This window comes from Podarcis melisellensis (assembly GCF_964234715.1).
Source record: "Podarcis melisellensis genome assembly, chromosome: 4".
In the NCBI taxonomy this organism is placed as follows: Eukaryota; Metazoa; Chordata; class Lepidosauria; order Squamata; family Lacertidae; genus Podarcis; species Podarcis melisellensis.
Window position 1 is genome coordinate 18,059,383 of NC_138531.1, and position 20,118 is coordinate 18,079,500.

The window sequence follows — 20,118 nt, forward strand, 5'->3', positions numbered from 1 at the left end:
AGAGTCTGTCAAGACTGGCCCGTATGGGCAGGGATACCTTTACCTTTACCTTTATATCAATTGAATTAACCCTATGGTTATAAAATATTCTCTCCCTGATTCTCTTCCTATCTTATCTTAGGAAAACTGTTCTTTCATTAAAGATCATTTTTCTAGGAACTTGCACTCTTTAGTCTAAGGAAGTAAACTCTCACTCAAATTAGCTTCAAGATCTGCTAAAAGGGTTCTGTACATAGGCGCCGACTCCATGGGGCTTGAGGGGGCCCGAGCCCCCTCAAAAATTCGTTTGGGGGGGCTCTGCCCCCCCAATAATCTCCGGCGCCCCTCCAGCAGAGCGCCATCGCCGCCCCTCCCCCAGCCCAAAATGCACAGGGAGGGGCGGGCTGCATGCCTCCTGCCCTCCCTCCCGAGCAAAAGCTCCACCCAATTTCCTTTGGAGCTGATTAATAGGCGCAGCACGCTCTCCCCTATTCGCTCACGAGGAGGCGGCGCCACTTTATTTGCATATTCATGAGCTTATTTATTATTCATGAGCTTTCCCGGCCCCCCCCCCAATATTTTTTATAAGTCCGCGTCCCTGGTTCTGTATAAAGTTGGGTACTTTTATTTTCCTCTTCCTTAGTACATGTGTGTGCTTGCTGTGTTTTCTTTCCCAGTTGCGCACCTATACTTAAATGTGTGTCTTTTTGGTAGTACAAATCTTGCTGTGAAATCTTGCTGTGAGCCCTATATTTTGGAGGGTTGGACTAGATGACCCCAGGGTCCCTTTCACCTCTCCCAATTTGTGGCTGTGTGGAAGGTCATGTGTCTGCAAGCATTGGAGGGTAATTCCTAAATTCTGATGTGGTGATGAGTTGAAATTCAGCCCAGCTTTGCTCTTCGTTTTTTAAAAGGTGAGAGGTGAAAGCCGTGATGTTTTGAAGCAGAACTGGTAATATCAAGCATTTGAGTGATTACAGTGTTTATCATTTTGTCTATTATTTACAAAAATCAGACTTAAAAGTCTATTCAAAGTTTAACCACATACAAATTCATAATCAAGTAGAATGAGCCTTGACCATCCTGTAAATAAAGGGCAGAAAATTTTGTCTGCAAATGGTAAGGCTGAAATGACTGAGAATGTTAAAGATCCTATGAATTCTGTCTCTCTGGCCATTTTTACTCATAAATAAGAGAACGGTTGATTCTTCCATGAATGACCAGAGGGGCAGCACAAAATAATGATAGCCCTTTCCTGTACATAAAGAAAGCACTCCCTTTGCTTGGGCTGCAGGAAACATGATCCCTTAGAACTGAGTTAACCTTCCCTTCCTTTATTCTAATTTAGCCAAAAGATGCAACACTTTCAATGGTATAAAAGGTTTGCTGAAATATGAACTCTGCACATGCACAGAGGCTAGATCAGCTTAAAAAACAAAAACAAAAAAAGGAGGGGAAAGGAGGTTTGGAGAGTGTGGGCTGCAGGGAGAAACTTATCCAAATTTCCTTATGTAAACTTGGAACCATTGAGGGAAATCACCCTTAATGTCTCCTTTGCTCCAGGGGCTACGTAAGACAAAAGGGTTAAGTACTGGACCACCAAAAGTCAAGAGGTTGCCAAGTTTCAAATCTTAACATGCCAAATCTTTTTCGCAGGTAAATATCAAAGCACTCCCACTGTGAGTTCCTCTCTTGAGTAGTTCCCCCCCCCATGGGATTTAAATTTTATAACAGGTTTTGTTTGTGTGCATTTTAGGAACGGCATTTCCTGACAGACTTCTCACATGAAAATGATTTTCCCTTTTAACAGGATATGGGAACCTCTAACAAAGTGTTTGTCCCTTCTTTTCTCCCACAAAAACAAACAAACAAAAAAACTGGGGGGGATACAAACAGTAATTTAAATATTCTGTACCCAAGATTCTCAGAAAAGTCATTGCATTTGTATTTCTTTTCGTCTTTCTTCCCTTTCAGCCAAACAGTCACTTTCTTTCTGTTCTGCGAAACAAGTCTGAATCCCTGCTATATTAGTTGACTTTCCTCTATTTCTTTATGGCTTTGACACCTTTTAAGTTACAAATAATCTGTTTTCATTTATTAAATCAGTTTTTCCATGATTTCTATGAAATTAATCGAAGCACAAACAAACATTGTTTGTGGAATGGTATTTGTTTACCTTTTTATCAGATAGCACAAGGTGAATTTTAAGCTTTCCCCCATTGTTTTCCCATTTTTTCAGTCCAGTAGTAATCTGTGCAGTTTTGATAATATTTCTGTATTATTGGTTGGTGTCTTTGTTTTTGTCCAAGGGAGCCCCAGATTTTTCCTTTAACAGGACAGCCCTGTCCTTTGCCCGTTGGGAAACTGTCGTGTGACGGGCCAATGGCCGTAATAAAGATCAATCCAATCCAATCCCTGCCCTTCCTGGTGAGGGAGGAGACTCTGGTCCCTGGTGGACCAGAGAGCTAAACCTGTGGAGGGGACCCCAGGACTCACACCCCGCCCCCAGGAGACCAAGAGAAAGCAAAGGAATGGTACTTACAGCCGGCACATCTTCTTGATGAAAAATCCCACCCCCTATCTAAGCTAACTACCTATCTAAAATTCCCACCCAAGCCTGATCCCAAACTCTGATCCCAAACCCAGCCCTAACACTAAACCTAACCCCCACCCTAAGCCTACACTTACCCCTAACTATTCTTCTGTAAACAAAAGAAATATATTAAAAAATGTGCACAAATACGTGCAAATGCACGCAAATACGCACAAATATGTGCAAATGTGCACAAATGCACGCAAATACGTGCAAATGCACGCAAATGTGCGCAAATGTGTGCAAGTATGTGCAAATACGCACAAATGCACGCAAATACGTGCAAATGCGCGCAGATATGCGCAAATACGCACAAATACGCACAAATATGCGCAAAAACGCACAAATGCACGCAAATACGCACAAATGTGCACAAATATGCAAAAAATAAAAAACAAATAAAATAAAAAACAAATAAAAACAAATAAAAAAATAAAAAATAAAAAATAAAAAATAAAAAATAAAAAATAAAAAAATAAAAAATAAAAAATAAAAAATAAATAAAAAGTGAAAAGTGAAAAGTAAAATAAAAGTGTTAAAATAAAAAAGTTAAAATAAAAAATAAAATAAAAATAAATAAAATAAAATGAATCAAATAAAAGTAATAAATAAAAGAAAAAGAAAAATAGCAAGCAAACCTCTCCTCTTCTACAACTACCACCACCACCACCACTACCTCTCTCTCCTGACTCTCCTCACTAACCCACAATGGCCGCCTGCAAGTCAGAGGCTTTTAAGGGAAGAGCAAGAGATGTCACAAAGGAGGGCAGGTCCTTGTCACCATGGCAACCCCTCCACTTGGACCTGGCCCCTCCTGAGAGGTGATGCTTCTCTGTCAGAACTTGGAGGCACCTTCTGTTGCGCCTGCAGCTGGGCTGTATCTTCTATCCACAGATTCACAGATTCTCATCAGCATTTCACGTCCTTCTTGCTGCAGCCCCATTTCCAAAGGGAGACCACCCCCACATCCTTCAAGGCAGGCTAGGGGTCTCCATAGCGCAGCACTAGACCATCTGCTTTGCATGCAGGCCTTCTGTCCTGGCAATGTCGTCCCCCCCATTCGAAACCCTGGATAGCTGCTGCCAGTCAGCGCAGGCTAGTTGAAGAAGGATTTTGAGCAGCTGGAAGGTGAGCAGAGGAGGGCGACCAGGATGGTGAAGGGTCTGGAAACCAAGCCTGATGAGGAACAGTTAAGGCAGCTGGGTATGTTTAGCCTGGAGAAGAGGAGAGAGGAAAGCCATCTTCCAATATCTGAGGGCTGCAAGAGGGAGCAAGCTTGTTTTCTGCTGCTCTAGAGGGGAGGGCAGGAGAGGACATTCGGACTAAATATTAGCAAGAACTTTCTGACGGTAAGACTATCTGGGACGGTGGTGGACTCTCCTTCCTTGGAGGCTTTTAAGCAGAGGCTGGATGCCAATCTGCGAGGGATTCAGCTGCAATTTGGGGAGCGCATGGCACTTGCCTACTTTACAGGGTTGTTGTAACCACACAAGGCTGCTGAGCATCTGAAAGTGCCTAACAAATGTTGAGCCTTCCATTTCAATTTGGGGAACAGCTGCAGTGCTTCAGGAGGTGTCCCTCAACTTCCGTTTCTTCTCTCTCCTGCAGCCAAAGGGGCCAGGCTGGATTACCAAATAGTCAGAGTAGGCACTGGCCTATGGACCCCACACTTTTTAGGGGTCCCATGACAATGGATCAAAATAAGATTGATTTGATCTTGAAAGAAAACAACAATCAAGCTTTCTTAATTCAAGGTTATTCCAGTGTGCGCACGAGGCCTGCCCCCCTGCCCAGATTTTGGCTGCCAAGGGGCCTCCACAGGGTTTAATCCAGCACTGCCCCATGAACAGCCCAGTATACCTGAAGGAGTGTCTCTACCCCCATCGTTCAGCTCCATCCCCACCCACTGAGGTCCAGCTCCGAGGGCCTTTTGGCAGTTTCCTCACAGCAAGAAGGGTTCCCTGGTTACAGGGAACCAGACAGAGGGCCTTCTCGGTAGTGGCACCCACCCTGTGGAACGCCCTCCCATCAGATGTCAAGGAAATAAACAACTGTCTGACTTTTAGAAAACATCTGAAGCAATTTCCCCAAATACTTTTGTATGCTATTTTCACTAACCAATACAACACTAGGCACATTTTACTTGGAAAACTGCACTGAAAAACCTGAAGACGAGCAAATTATGAAGTATAGCTGCTTTGGAGCTTGCACTTTGGTGAGAAGTACATATTAGGCACTTTCTCATTCAAATGCAACCAAAGTTGAGTTCTCCCTCCATGATAAGGTGGTATGAACACTTTAATTATATCTCCCAATTTCAGTCTCATGCAAAATTCAGGCCATATACAGCCATGATGGGCAATAGAAACAATGGTTAATATAATATAATATAGTACATTAGAATAGAATAGAATAGAATAGAATAGAATAGAATAGAATAGAATAGAGCAGTCATCTGAACCTGTCTCTGGCAGTAATCAGGACTCACAGACACCTTGTAAGGCAGGGAACAGAAGTAAAGAAAAACATCACAGTAAATATGTCAGCCAAGCAGTTTGGACTCCTAAAGTTTATGTTGCCATGGAAGCCAAATGCAACATTTGGTATATCCAAACTGGCTTTTGGCGGCCAATGCAGCCAGAAGTACAATAAACCTGTAATTCCCCAGGATGTCTGCCTTCACTAGGTCCATCGAAACAGCTTCTAAGCTACAAATCTCCCTCTTTGGCTGTTTGTGCTTCTCCCTGAGAGAGGGGGTCTTACAGTTAATTTCAAACACAATTAAAGTTCAAAGATTTACCATGGAGATGGGGGTCTCCTCCAGATGTTGCCAGCTTACAACTAGCATCAGTCCCAGCCAGCGTGGCCAACAGACAGGGATGATGGAAACTATGGTCCCAAGCTACCAGAAAACCAAGGAGACAGCACTAACAGGAAAAGATGCTAGCTGCTTGAGGAAAGATTTCATTCAGGCCTGACACATTTCAGAGTACGGTCAAACCTTGGTTCCTGAATGGTTTAGTTGCCAAACAAATCGCCTCCCGAATGCAGCAAACCTGGAAGTAAGTGTTCCGGTTTGCAAGCTTTTTTTGGAAGCCAAACGTCCGACGTGGTTTCCGCTTGAGTGCAGGAAGCTCCTGCAGCCAATTGGAAGGTGCGCCTTGGTTTTCAAATAGTTTCAGGAGTCGAATAGACTCCCGGAACGGATTAAGTTCAAGAGCCAAGATACCACTGTCATCATCATAAACTTTATTGCACTAGCCAAACGCCATGGCATCATTCACAAAGGAAACAAAAAGAAAAACAACAATAACCATAAAAACACGAGGCACTGCAAATACACTAAACCACGGTCACGTCTCCTAGAAATTATTTGTTATGTACGATAGAATAGCAGGGGGTTCTCAGATAGAATGTGCCAGCTTAAATGTCCGAATCACCTTTGCAATTAGCCGCTATTTTATCTAGTTCTTTTCTCCGGATCTTCTTAGCTGCCAACGCATATAGTGCTACTTGTAAGTTGCGAAGTCATTAGTATCACTCAGCAGCCATTTCACCCTTTTTGCCCTGTTCGAGTGCGTTCCGTTTGTAAGCAGAGTTTTTTTTATAAATCGGTCTCTTGGTTCTATATATAGCGGGCATTGCAATAAATAGTGGTACAGGTCCTCTACTCGGGGTTGCCCGCACAGGCAAAGTCTCTCCTTGTACTGTACTTTGCCATACCGACCATTCACCACCGCCGAGGGCAAGGTAGTTCTTCCTCAGGGGCACGTAGCAATGATCAATGAGTTCTTGAACCATGCGAGTGACTCATTTCCACTGCAGTGGTCCATGCACTTGATAGGAAATGTACCCCAAAATAAGCACTATTTCCCCTTAGTGCATCATGATAATGCAGATTGTACCTTCTTTGACGCAAGCTCAGGAGAGAACAGGGAATCCACCACCTTGACACACATTTCATTAGCTGAAACACTTCTGCTGTTCAGTGCGGTCTGTAGTTATCCAAGTCATAAGAGGAGCACTTACGCCTGCCTCCGTACCCTGCAATTATGTAAAAAAAGGGAATCCTGTGACTCTCTCTAAGACCAATATTATGCAGCTAGCTAAAAATGATTCTATATCTGTATAGAATTGTCCTCCCTAATTCTCTAGTTTTTCCATAATTATCTGGATGAAACTCAAACGTAGAGTTCCATGTCCCTTATAAACTGCAATGGCCGCCACCTGTAATTATTAATATTATTTATTTCATTTCTATACTGCTTTACGTTTTCAAGAAAAAAACCTCAAAGCCGTTTACAACACATTTAAACATCAAATAAAACAACCCAGAATAAAACATTATTGAAGAAAGTATACATTCAAAGCAATGTACAGTGGTACCTCGGGCTACAAACTTAATTCGTTCCAAAGGTCTGTTCTTAACCTGAAACCATTCTTAACCTGAGGTACCACTTTAGCTAAAGGGGCCTCCCACTGCTGCTGTGCTGCTGCCATGCGATTTCTGTTCTCATCCTGAGGTAAATTTCTTAACCTGAGGTACTAGTTCCAGGTTAGTGGAGTTTATAACCTGAAGTGTTTGTAACCCGAGATTTTTGTAACCTGAGGTACCACTGTAGTTAACAGGAAACTAAAGCATTGTCTTAAAGATTTCAAAACAAAACATTATGAAGGTGGTCAACTACAGCATTAACGCAGCAAAGTTAACAAAAAAACCCTTAAACATTTCCAAAAAGCACCCGAAAGGAAGTCAACTATAAAATGAACAATTAAAATAGCACAATTAGCAAATCTGTTATGATTTGATACTTATTTAGTATTCTTAATTAAATTTCGGCCAGTTCCTGGCTCTCCTATGATCATGGCAGATTGTGTGCGAGAGAGAATTGTGCATCATATTTAGAAAATGACCTGTTTTGAACTTTGGTGAGCTACCAGAGGGAGGACATTATTTACCAGGCATGCAATTATTAACAACTTAGGACTTCTGGGGTTTTCTGAGAGATGTGTCATCATTTCCTATTGAGTCACCTGGGCCTGTCTACGTCACAGTAGGTTTAGCTGTTGTCATTCTCTGCCCAAGGTACCTTGGGAACTGTAGTTCTTTGAAACGTTCTATAGCAAATGAAGTCAGGATTTTTTGAGGGTGGGGTGGAATGGTAGTTAATTAAGCTGCTTTTCATGAAGTTTCGAATCTGTTGTGTAGTAATGGGGAGCTCTAAATGTTTTCCTCCCCATGAGTTTACTCAAGGCAGCCCAGCAATTCATCATGCACCAGCTACAGTACCATAGCTGTCAACTTACAGATTTGAAAATAAGGGACCAGCAGCCTTGAAAATAAGGGACCAGCAGCCAAAATAAGGGACCTGCAGCCTCGCCTGTTCCAGGCACTCCAGTCTTCCTGTCCTCCTGCAGTCTGGTCAAACTCATGCTGGCAGCTTCGAGAACACTGTCCAACCAACTTTGTAACCAGAGGTTCAACTGAATAGAATCTGAATCACATGCACCACAAGGCTTATGCAGCCTCAACTTAAGATGGCTCCCTGGCCTGGCTTTGCACTGCAAAGTTTGCAGCAGCACTTGCAACAAAATGGCATCCAGCATTCAAAAACCCCCTCAGCTTGCATTAACTAGTCACGCACAAGGCATGCAAGCTCCACCCCCCAGTCATTCTTAGACTTCTTATTGGGTGAGCAACACAGCCAAGCAACACAGTTGGAGCCTCCCTCCTCCCTGGCCGGCAGGGAGGGAGGGAGAGGAGCTGCTTCCTTTGAAATTTAAGGGACATCATTTAAGGGACATCCATCAATAAGGGGCAGCAGTGGGACATGGCACTGGAATAAGGGACTGTCCCTTCAAATAAGGGACACTTGACAGCTATGCAGTACATCATGACTTCATGGAATATCTGACAATATTTGTGGGGGTCAAATAGGAGGAAGGTTAATTAACTAGTGTCAACCGACAATTTTGACCTGTCTTTTGTCTGATGTGCCAACCTGAGATTAATGGTATCAAGAAAATCGTAGCATGACACTGTCTACAAGAGAAAATGCACACTCGTTAGCTTATTTTAATTGAAGTGAATGGGAATTATTTGAGGAGAGTGCCCACTCTCATCACCTCCAATTGGACATTATCCCTTGTGTACACCTGAGTTAATGATCTGGGTCTCATACCGCAACCAACTCATTGGACAATGATTGTCTGCATTCAGTGCTGTTGAGAGCAGTTCCAACACGAGTATTCTGTTCTTTACATCACCTTCTGCGGGGTAGAAATAATAATAATAATAATAATAATAATAATAATAATAATAATAATAAAGCTCTGACAGAGTTCATGGTCCCTCTTGAGTGAAGCTTGGTTATTGTACTCTTCTTGCATTAGCACTGTCAGATCCCCAGATTCCCCCCCCCACTCGTCTAACAGTATTTTGCTACAAGCAAGACAGCATGCATGCATACGTGAGGGAAATGTACAGGTATGTTGTAATGTGGGGAGTTCTAAATTTCCCCTTAAAAAGTCCCACAAGTGGCAGATGCATTAGCCCCACAAGGCTGCATTCTTGCTTATGAGTAAGCCACACTGAATAGGATCAGGCTCGCTTCTGAGAAAATATGCAGGGAATTTCAATCACATGATTATATCTGGGCTTTACATATAAGGTTTGTGTTGCAGCATTAAATTTGATCTCACTCCGGCTCTATGAGAAAGAATCAAAGGGTTCCCCTCTCATTTCAAAACTATAAATGCACATTACTGAATACTGGCTGACATCTTCTGGTAAACTTGGGGAATACTTTCCAAACATTAAAAGTAAAGGAAAAAATGTGAGCTGTATATCAGAAGCGTTTTAGAACAACTTCATTTTCAATTTAATTTGAATTGGCACTGTTTAGAAATCTTCAGCATTTGATTCTCCATCGTATAAACCAGTCCTTAGTTGCAACTGAAGCATGGGTCCCAGAGGTTCCTATGCAGTGGCACCTCGGGTTACAAACACCTTGGGTTACAAACACTTCAGGTTACAGACTCCACTAACCCAGAAGTAGTACCTCAGGTAAGAACTTTACCTCAGGATGAGAACAGAAATCGTGCACCGGCGAAGCGGCAGCAGCGGGAGGCCCCAATAGCTATAGTGGTACCTCAGATTCAGTATGGTTTCAGGTTAAGAACGAACCTCCAGAACGAATTAAGTTCTTAACTAGAGGTACCACTGCAAATGTCAGGAAGTGAGCGAGTGAGAGGCAATGGAGGAGAAACTTTAGCACTACTTTCAAACAGTGCAGGAAGTAAAGGTAAAGGTACCCCTGCCCGTACGGGCCAGTCGTGACCGACTCTGGCGTTGCGTGCCAGAGGCCGGGAGCCAGCGCTGTCCGAAGACACTTCCGGGTCACGTGGCCAGCGTGACGAAGCTGCTCTGTCGAGCCAGCACCAGCACAGCGCACAGAAACGCCGTTTACCTTCCCGCTATAAAGCGGTACCTATTTATCTACTTGCACTTAGGGGTGCTTCCGAACTGCTAGGTGGGCAGGAGCTGGGACCGAATGACGGGAGCTCACCCCGCCGTGGGGATTCGAACCGCCGACCGTACGATCGGCAAGTCCTAGGCACTGAGGTTTTACCCACAGCGTCACCCGCGTCCCCAATGCAGGAAGAGGGGTATTTAAAACTGAAAACTCAAATATTTCATTGAAGGAAACAAAGATGCACATTATTATCGCACTCACCGCTCCCCTTATTACACATTGCTAGAGGCTTCTACCTGCTAGGTTCTGCTGAATAGTTGTTGCTCAGTAAAAGGCTGGCCTTGTTGTCATTTAATCGTTTAGTCATGTCTTTGTGACCCCATGGACCAGAGCACGCCAGGCACTCCTGTCTTCCACTGCCTCTCGCAGTTTGGTCAAACTCATGTTAGTGAACACTGTCCAACCATCTCGTCCTCTGTCGTCCCCTTCTCCTTGTGCCCTCAAACTTTCCCAACATCAGGGTCTTTTCCAGGGAGTCTTCTCTTCTCATGAGGTGGCCAAAATATTGGAGCCTCAGGAACCGGCAAGCCACTCCAGTGTCCCTGCCAAGAAAACGCCATGGACAAAGGCTGGACTACGCTGACTTTATTGAGGTAAATTAGATGGTAGGATGGCATGAATTGTGTCATACTACTCTGTGTGTGTGTTCATGTGCATCTTTCCCCACAAAAACCCCCCACAAAAAACCACCACTTTCCACAGAAGTTTCCCCGTGTGTTTTATTTTAGTACAAAATGGATTATTTATGGGGGAAATTTATTATATAGCCTGTTACATTTGTCTTCTCCTTTTCTCTCCTGTTTCTGCTATCTCCTGCAGTGTGGAAATCTAAACTGGAATCCCCTCGGGGTTTGGATTCTTTATTTGTTTTTCTATAGTAGAATGATGTGTCTTAGATGAAGTAACAAAAACAAATATAATTTACACGTAACATGGTTATTTTCATACATCTCAAAATGGCACATAGCTCTCAGGACAGTGGAACAGGCCTTCTCAATTCCCTTTTAGACGTGTGAACCCTTTGCCTCATGAATGAATGGTTTCCCCTCTCCCCTTACTGGTCCCCCTCCCCATTGCTTATTTTAATTTTAATTCCATCAGGCTTTTATTTTACACACTACGCTGTGCTTTTCCGCTTGGCTTTAACGTCAAGTCCTATCTCCTTGATCAATGATGAATATATATATTAATTATTATAATTATTTAAAATGCTAATTTTAAATGAATCGTAGCCTAGTATTTCTTAACCCCGTTTCACCTAGAAATGCCCTTGGAAACTGCGCCCTATCCTGAACTGACGGACAGCGATGCTTGAGAGTTTCCTGCATGCACTTATTTACACAACCTTGACCATTATAAAATCTCTAAGCAGATTGATGGGATCTGTTGTGCCCTGTTTGCTGCAGTTTAATTAATCACTCCATTCTCTCCGAGGCCTGAGATTCAGATCATTGTGCCAAGGTTTGTTTTAAAGTTGCAATCCTGCTTGGGCGTCTGTGGCTCGTTTCTTTCAATTAATTCAGTTGCCGTGCAGGCCTTGCACTCTGTCATCTGCATTACAATAAGAGAAAGTGACTTGCTAGCGTGTACTGGCAAGGAGCCAGGCAGACAGCATAGCCTGTGTGTGTGTGTGTTTGTGTGAGTTTGGACTATTTCTGTCTGCAGGAAAAAAGTGCAATCAGGTGAAGCTGTTTCCTTCATTTGGAAACCCCTAGGAGAGAATTAAAGGAGTGTTTTAATATTTTACCATGGGCCAGGAACATCTGTGAAGATCCAATTTGATGACTGCTGGACCAACAGAGTGGAAATGTGTTTTGTCAGTACCTGCCGGCTAGGATAGTTTTCTCAGCTGCTTTTCCCATTGTTAATCTTTTGGCAATCACGTTCTGTGTCACTGAGTGGTCAGGTCACAACTCAGAGTTTCTCCATTCAACTTAATAAGCATATAAGACATGCGTGGCAACAAGGAAATCCCGCCTAAAGCCCCAGCTGGAAAGAGTCGAGAAAGGGAAATGGATTTGCTTAGCTGAAAGCTAATTCTCAAAAGGTGTGTCACTGGAAAAGCTAAAAGAGAGAAGAGGCTTTTTGTAATACTCCTACTATAATGAATGTAACATTACCTGGGCCTCCTATCTTGCAGTATCATAGCCAGTATCACCCAAAAATGTATAAGCAGTACATAAATATTTCTCTTTTCCTCCATATAAGAGTACTGTATTTTTCACTCTATAAGACGCACCAGTCCACAAGACGCACCTAGTTTTTGGAGGAGGAAAACAAGAAAAAAAATATTCTGAATCTCAGAAGCCAGAACAGCAAGAGGGATCACTGCGCAATGAAAGCAGCAATCCCTCTTGCTGTTCTGGCTTCTGGGATATCTGCGCAGCCTGCATTCACTCCATAAGACACACACACATTTCCCCTTACTTTTTAGAAGGGAAAAAGTGAGTCTTATAGAGCAAAAAATACGGTAATTCTTAGTGTACTAAAAAGTTGACCAGGATATGTCTGGACCTTCTTTTCTGTGTCTCAGGGATCTGGGACCACAGGAAAGTCTTGGCCTGGAGGATGATTATATATCGTGTTAAGGGGGAGGAAGGGACCATTTTTGATATTTAGTAAATTTTTGGAATGTATTTGGTAAAATGTGGCAGAATCCTTGAAACTCCATCAGTCTTCTGGCCACCATTTTGGATTCCCCATTCAAAATGTCAGTTTCGGAAAAACAAAAACAAAAAAACCCAGTATCTCCTAGTGGTAGCCACTCCTGTATATATTTATTTTTAAAAGTTGCATCACCATTCCCCCCTTCATAATGGCATATTTGGGAACATCTAAAATTGGAGCTGCCAGTCTGTTGATGCTCTGGTGTATTTCAGTACCTGAAGGAGACCTTATGTAAAATATGAAAGGTGGAAGGCTGCTGGTCCCAGCTTCATCCCCAACCTCTAATTCTGTCCAGTGGCTTGAAAGTTCATCCAAGCTATAATTTGGGTTCATTTTGCAATGATACAAGCACAAGAACATGCCTTGATGGATCAGATGAAAGTCCCATCTAACCCAATTTTACGTGTAAAGTAATATAAAATCAGACCATAACACGATGAAGAACATTTCATTAGCCTTTCCTTTCTAAGATGCCTCACAGATTACCTAGCTTTTCTACTGGAGGATACAGATTAATTGTCTGTTAATAATATAAGACAATATGTGACTGGCCACTTCTAGAGGAAGATTCAGTATCAGGCAGAATGTAATGAATAGATAAGTGTGCTTTCCAAGCACGGCAAAAGCTAGATTGTCAGTGGCCACAATTACTGACAGCTTAAAAGTCAGGTTGGAGAAAGTCAGGCTGGATCTTCAGTAAGATCCTCATGCTTTGTCTCCTCAGAAGAAAGCTGCTTGGACTTGGGGGATCTGTGATCAAATCCACAGACTGGCTCCACGGGACCTGGGGTGCTTGTTGCCCCTGGACATGGCAATTGATAGTGACTGGGACACATTGGAAATAATTCTGGAGATGAGCCCTCAAAATTAGAAGAGGGGTTGGGGCTACCACCTCAGGGAGAGCTGAGGACTCATTGGTTCTTGAAGCACAAGTGTTGTTTCAGAAATTCTTCTTTGGGTTGGTCCCTGAACCCGTTATTTCTATATCTTCTGTCCTATCCTCAGGCTTTGGGTTATGTTTGTGTCTGTATCCATCCATCTTGAGTTATGGCAAGTCTAGAGTAGATGGGTCTGGGGTCTGCTTTCTGGTCCTTCATATACTCTACATCAGGCATAGGCAAACCCTGGCCCTCTAGATGTGTGGGACTAAAATTCCCACCATCCCTGGCCACTGCTCCTGTTAGCTAGGGATGATGGGAGTTGTAGTCCCAAACATCTGAAGGGCCAGAGTTTGTCTATGCCTGCTCTACATGTATAGGTCTACAACAAAGATATTCTCACACCATCCACTCCTATGGGTCATCAGAAAACTTTGGGATGGATACAGATTACTCTTCTGTTCTTTATTTCTCCTCCAGTGCCCAAACTGATTCTTTAGTAAGATGCTATTTATATACGGGCATCTAGGACTATGTCATTTCAGGCTATGCTTCTATTCAGGTCTCACTTCCTTTGCCTGACACACTGTTGTGGTTCATAAGTTATATCTCATTTGCATAGCCTCTGGATCATAATGCAGGGGGAGGGTATTGAATGCATTGCCTTGGCATCTGTGTCCTACAAGGAAAATCAGCAATGAGGACTATGCCTTTTGAGAAACAAAATCCCACTGTTCTTTGTTGCAATAATACATCAGAATATATCGGTCTATCTAGATAGTTTTCTCACTTGACATTTAACAAACTTCCATGACATATTGCTTGCTGCTAAACAGAAGCATCTCAGATCATAGATTTTTTTTTATTAAAAAACCCCAAAACCCTTAAGATGACAGCTCTGATACAGTTAAGAAGTCTCTAAGAAACTAATTAGCATTATTACAGAGAATTGTAAATGGTAACTAACAATTAAACTGAAACTTCCAATAGAAATGCTAGTGATCTCATGGGGCAATTATTATAGCTGAAAGGAAACTAATGAACATTTCTTCATCACATGGTAGTGACATAATTATGTGCCTTAGTGTAGCTCTAAGAATTGAGAGCACCTGTACCTTCATTGGAATGTTTTCATATATTTAAATCTTCTATATAAAAGTTATTCATTGGTGTATATACCGTATTTTTACCGTATTTTTTTGCTCTATAGGACGCACCCGACCATAAGACGCAACTTGTTTTAGAGGGGGAGAACAAGAAAAAAAATCTCCCCCTCTCTGCTCAGCGCCCCTTCAGTGATGCGGCAGGAGAAACAGAGCCCCTTCCATTTCTCCTCTCGCTTCGCTGAAGGGGCTCTGCGCAGCTCTCCCTCTCTGCTGAAGCCAGGAGAGTCTTGCTCTCCTGGCTTCAGCAAAAGGAACCCGAAGCCTCCGGAGCGCTCCGGAGGCTTCAGGCGGCTATCCCTGAAGCCTGGAGAGTGAGAGGGGTCAGTGCACACCGACCCCTCTCACTCTCCAGGCTTCAGTGAAAGCAACGCAAAGCAAAGGAGCGTGGAGGGAGTGCTCCCTCTGCGCTTCAGAGGCTTCGCGTCGCTATCGCTGAAGCCAAGGAGCCTGCTATCGCTCCATAGGACGCACACACATTTTGCCTTAATTTTTGGAGGGGAAAAAGTGTGTCCTATAGAGCGAAAAATACAGTAAGTATTTGGAAACTTCATAGAATCATAGAACTGTAGATTTGGAAGGGATCGAAGGAATCAGTCAGTCCAACCCCTGAAATGCGGGAATCTCAACTAAAGCATCCAGGATAGATGGCTATACAACCTTTGCTTAAAAACATCACCTATCATTAGAAATCTGGTGCACTTCAAAGCACCAGCGTGGGCACACATCCCAGCAGACCTTATCATAGGAATGCCCCTGCAAGAAAATGTGAAGGAAAGAAAAAGAAACGAGCGTTCCTGGAAGCTCTGTGTTTTGCTATTTATCATTGTGAAACCAAATATTTCTTCTGCACTAGCAGGTGCATCTGCCATGGCTGACAGTTTGAGTTCCTTGTTGATTGAGGAGAAGGCTGGTTTCGTCCTTGCCTTTCACCTAGGAGTGACACAGATCAATCGCTCCAGTGTACAGGCAGTCCAGGAGAATCTCACTCCACAGCAAATAATGATTTACATAATCAGAATGAATTTGCCACACTTCACGTTTTAGGGTAAGCTAGCTGTGCTTGGTTCCTGTTGAAATCAGTGGTTGCTCTGGGGTTGTGGCACTCATCTTGCTTTACCTGCCGAGGGAGCCAACATTTGTCCGCAGACATTTTCTGGGTCATGTGGCCAGCATGACTGAGTCACTTCTGGCAAAACCAGAGCAGTGCACGGAAACGCCGTTTACCTTCCTGCCAGAGCAGTACCTATTTATCTACTTGCTCTTTGACATGCTTTCGAACTGCTAATTTGGCAGGAGCTGGGACAGAGCAATGGGAGCTCACCCTGTCGTGGGGATTCGAACTGCTGACCTTCTGATAGGCGAGTCCTAGGCTCTGTGGTTTAGACCACAACACCACCCACATCCCGGGAATAAAGTAGTTCACTTTAAAAGAGTGCATATCCTAGCCCTCTTTGCAGAGTACTAAATTTCTTATTTGTGGTTGATTCCTTCATTCTTTTTGTGATAAGTTGGACCAATAACTTTCTTGAAAAAAATGTTGTTGTTTTTAATGAGTGTGCTTTGATAGAATATAGAAAACCAGATGTTAAACCAAGGTGTTCCTTTAGATGTCTTATTGTGATTTCCAAGCCCTGATAACTGATCCAATGGTATGTGGTAAATGGACCTGACTGCTAGAAAGATTTGCCTTTCGGTGTTTTCCCATCATAGTCCCAGACTGACAGGAACTGTAAATCATGTACTGGTACAGCATATGGTTCTTTGCAATAAGCCAATGCCTTGTTCTGTACTATAAGTGCAACTGAGGCGAATGAGACTTCATCAAAGTTTGTGCCGGTGTCTTTCGTGACATTTCTTTCAGTGCTGAACATGAGCATGGATGACCTTCAGAGATCACCTAAAATGAGCCCTGCTGGGTTAGAGCAAAGGCTTTGCTAGGCCAGCATCCTGCTAGGCCAACCAGGTACCTCTGAAAAGACCAGTGGCGTAGCGTGGGGGGGTGCAAGGGGGGCCAGCCACACCGGGTGCAACATCTGGGGGTTAGGGTTAGGGGGCGAAAATCCATGGGTTAGGGGGTGCAAATTACTTGCCTTGCCCCGGGTGCTGACAACCCATGCTACACCACTGGAAAAGCCTAACAGCAGGATATGAATACAACAACTTTTTCTCACAACTGTTTCCCAGTGACTTCATTCACTGGTGTAGGCTTTTATCCTACAATCACAAGTAATCACCATTTAACAGCATGGTTTTCCCAGTAGTGATGCATGGAAGTGAGAGCTGGACCATAAGGAAGGCTGATTGCCGAAGATTATGGTGCTGCAGGAGACGCTTGAGAGTCCCATGGACTGCAAGAAGATCAAATCTCTCCATTCTTAAGGAAATCAGCCCTGAGTGCTCACTGGAAGGACAGATCCTGAAGCTGATACTCCAATACTTTGGCCACCTCATGAGAAAAGAAGACTCCTTGGAAAAGACTCTGATGTTGGGAAAGATGGAGGGCACAAGGAGAAGGGGACAACAGAGGACAAGATGGTTGGACAGTGTTCTCTAAGCTACCAGCATGAGTTTGACCAAACTGCGGGAGGCAGTGGAAGACAGGTGTGCCTGGCGTGCTCTGGTCCATGGGGTCACGAAGAGTCAGACACGACTAAACAACTAAACAACAACAAACAGCAGTCCAAGGGTTGAGAACATTTGAACGTTATCTCATAGGCAGCGTTCCAGGGTCCACATGCCAGTTTTGGGTTGGGCCAGAAGCAAAAAAGGGTGGAACAGAGGTGTGACTCTTTGTACAGCAGGCCACACAAAAGCCATAGGTTGCTATACTTACCCTCACACACACAACTCTCAGTCCATCATCAAGACACAGTGTCACAATTAAAGGGCACAGTCCATGCAGGTCAGGGCATGGTCTGGGCTGCATGTCTGACCTAAAGTTCTTTGCTCCTGCTCTAGCCCCACATCATGGGCTATCGGTGGCACTGTGGTCTAAACCACTGAGTCTCTTGGACTTGCCGATCAGAAGGTCGGCAGTTCGAATCCTCATGATGGGGTGACCTCCTGTTGCTCTGCCCCAGCTCCTAGCAGTTGGAATAATAATAATAATAATAATAATAATAATAATAATAATAATAATAATTTATTATTATTTGTACCCCACCCATCTGGCTGGGTTTCCCCAGCCACTCTGGGCGGCTTCCAGCAAAGATTAAAAATACATTAAAACATGGAAAGCATACTAGTGCAAGTAGATAAATAGATACCACTGCGACGGGAAGGTAAACAGCTTTTTCGTGTGCTCTGACTTCGTCACAGTGTTCCATTGCACCAGAAGCATTTTAGTCATGCTAGCCACATGACTTGGAAAGCTGTCTGTGGACAAACACCGGCTCCCTTGGCCTGAAAGTGAGATGAGTGCTGCAACCTCATAATCGCCTTTGACTGGACTTTACCATCCAGGGGTCCTTTACCTTTACCTTTTTACCATAGGCTATGGTACTGCTGATAATCCTCTTTTCTATGGCCATCTTTCACATTCACTTCCTAAAATGTGGTGTTTGATCATATCAGATTATAACAGCATCTGCAGCTAAGCTTGGCTTTTGGGGCTGGTGTTTTGTGGTTGTTGTTTTTTTGTTTTGTTGTTGTTGTTTTATCACTTCCCATGCCACTACAATAAATAGGCGAATTTCAGCTTTTTAAACCCTGAAAAAATAGCATTTCCTTTCCAGGTAGGACCCAACGCTCAATGCACAAGATAGCAGACTCAATTGCTGCTCTCTCTCAAAGGAGCAAGTATGGAAACAATCTATGTCTGAAACTTTGGCGAGCCACTTTGAGTTCTGCTAGTAAATTTTAAATAATATTTTTATGGGTCTGGATAATGCTTCATTTCCAAATGGATCCAGCTTTTATGCATTCAGCTGCTTCAAACTGCACAATATTAATATCTGCAGCAGTTCCAAGGTGCCACAGTGCTTAAGGCATGATTCCTATACAATTGTACCTTGGATCCCGAACGCCTTGGTACTCAGATGTTTTGCCTCCCGAATGTCACAAACCCGGAAGTGAGTGTTCAGGTTTGCAAACGTTCTTTTGAACCCAAAAGTCTGACAGGGCTTCTGCGGCTTCTGATTGGCTGTAGCAGCTTCCTGCAGCCACTCAGAAGCTGCACTTTGGTTTCTGAATGTTTTGGAAGTCGAACGGACTTCCGGAACAGATTCTGTTCAACTTCCAAGGTACGACTATATTGTACCAAAGAGACTTTCAAATGAGATGATACCTGAAATAGCCAAACACAGGGATTAGTTGGGAATTTAAAGGATGAGACAATCTTTTTGGTAAAGCATGTTCTCCTTCATGGAGAGCACATGTTGCGGTGGGGGCCGCCAGGACACTCCAAAGTTGGGGGCGGGCTAACTGATCGTTGGCCACTGATGCGATTGGGGCTTCCCTTGTCGTTGGGAAGAAATTAATGTTGCCATTTATTGATTGACAGCCAGAAATGCTAAAACTCCTTGCATGAGGCTAGGGCTTCCTCTTTTCGCCCATGCAGCGGATTGCCCGTCCCTCCCTCCCTAGAATAGGGTTGTTCACTTTGACCTTGCTATGCCTGTCATGGGGTCGTCTGCTTTGGAGCGGGGGCCTGGTAGGAATTTTGTCCATCTGGCTGACTGGCTGGGGCCATTTGGTTTTTGCCTACTGCGTAGCAAATCGTCACAACTTGTAAGGTTGCGGTTAGGCATTGGTTTATGGTTTGGTTGGTTGAGGGGCATGGATTGGCTGTGCCTGCCCCTCTAATGCTGCTGCTGCAAGGGATTCCGTTAAAGGAATTGGGGGCTAACTATTGCTTGTCCACTCTGTCAAGGGGGCTCGGGCCATAGCAATGAGCTCCTGGTTGCATTTGGGGTGAGGGCAGGTTCCCTGCTCCGCGTAACCCCCAAGTGTATTCCCCCATTCTGACTTTCGCATCGTGCGGAATGTCAGTCTGTCCCCCATGGTGGGGGCAGATAGTCACAACCAATGCCTAAGCAACCACTCACAAATTTGTATTTTAATAAAGTTGTGGCCAAAATTATGCCAAAAACCTTAAACAAAAATTCTGTGTGATGTGTGAGTTATTGGGGTGGACCTGGGGACCTCGACACGCAAAATGGTATTTGCTTCTTGTTAACTGTGCACAGGATAGCACTCCACATTTGCACAACTTCCCCCGCTACATGAAGCCATTTATGAAACTTCTCCAGCTGCTCCGCGATTCTGTGCTTTGTGGGAAGACCATTCTCACCACAAATGAC

General features: G+C 43.8%; 1 protein-coding gene across 2 annotated transcripts in view; it reads right to left on the reverse strand.

Moving 5' to 3' along the window:
* The window catches only part of LOC309368336 (uncharacterized protein), a 126,216-nt gene extending 123,319 nt beyond the window's left edge, over positions 1-2,897 (reverse strand). The window contains exon 1 of one of the 2 annotated variants that reach the window (XM_081908309.1): positions 2,522-2,896. In XM_081908309.1, coding sequence (XP_081764435.1) covers positions 2,522-2,532 — 11 coding nt within the window. In that variant the 5' untranslated portion in view covers positions 2,533-2,896. Of the gene's footprint in view, positions 1-2,521 lie in introns of both variants that reach the window. The other variant, XM_081908310.1, reaches the window with a different exon arrangement.
* Between the last annotated feature and the right edge of the window lie 17,221 nt (positions 2,898-20,118).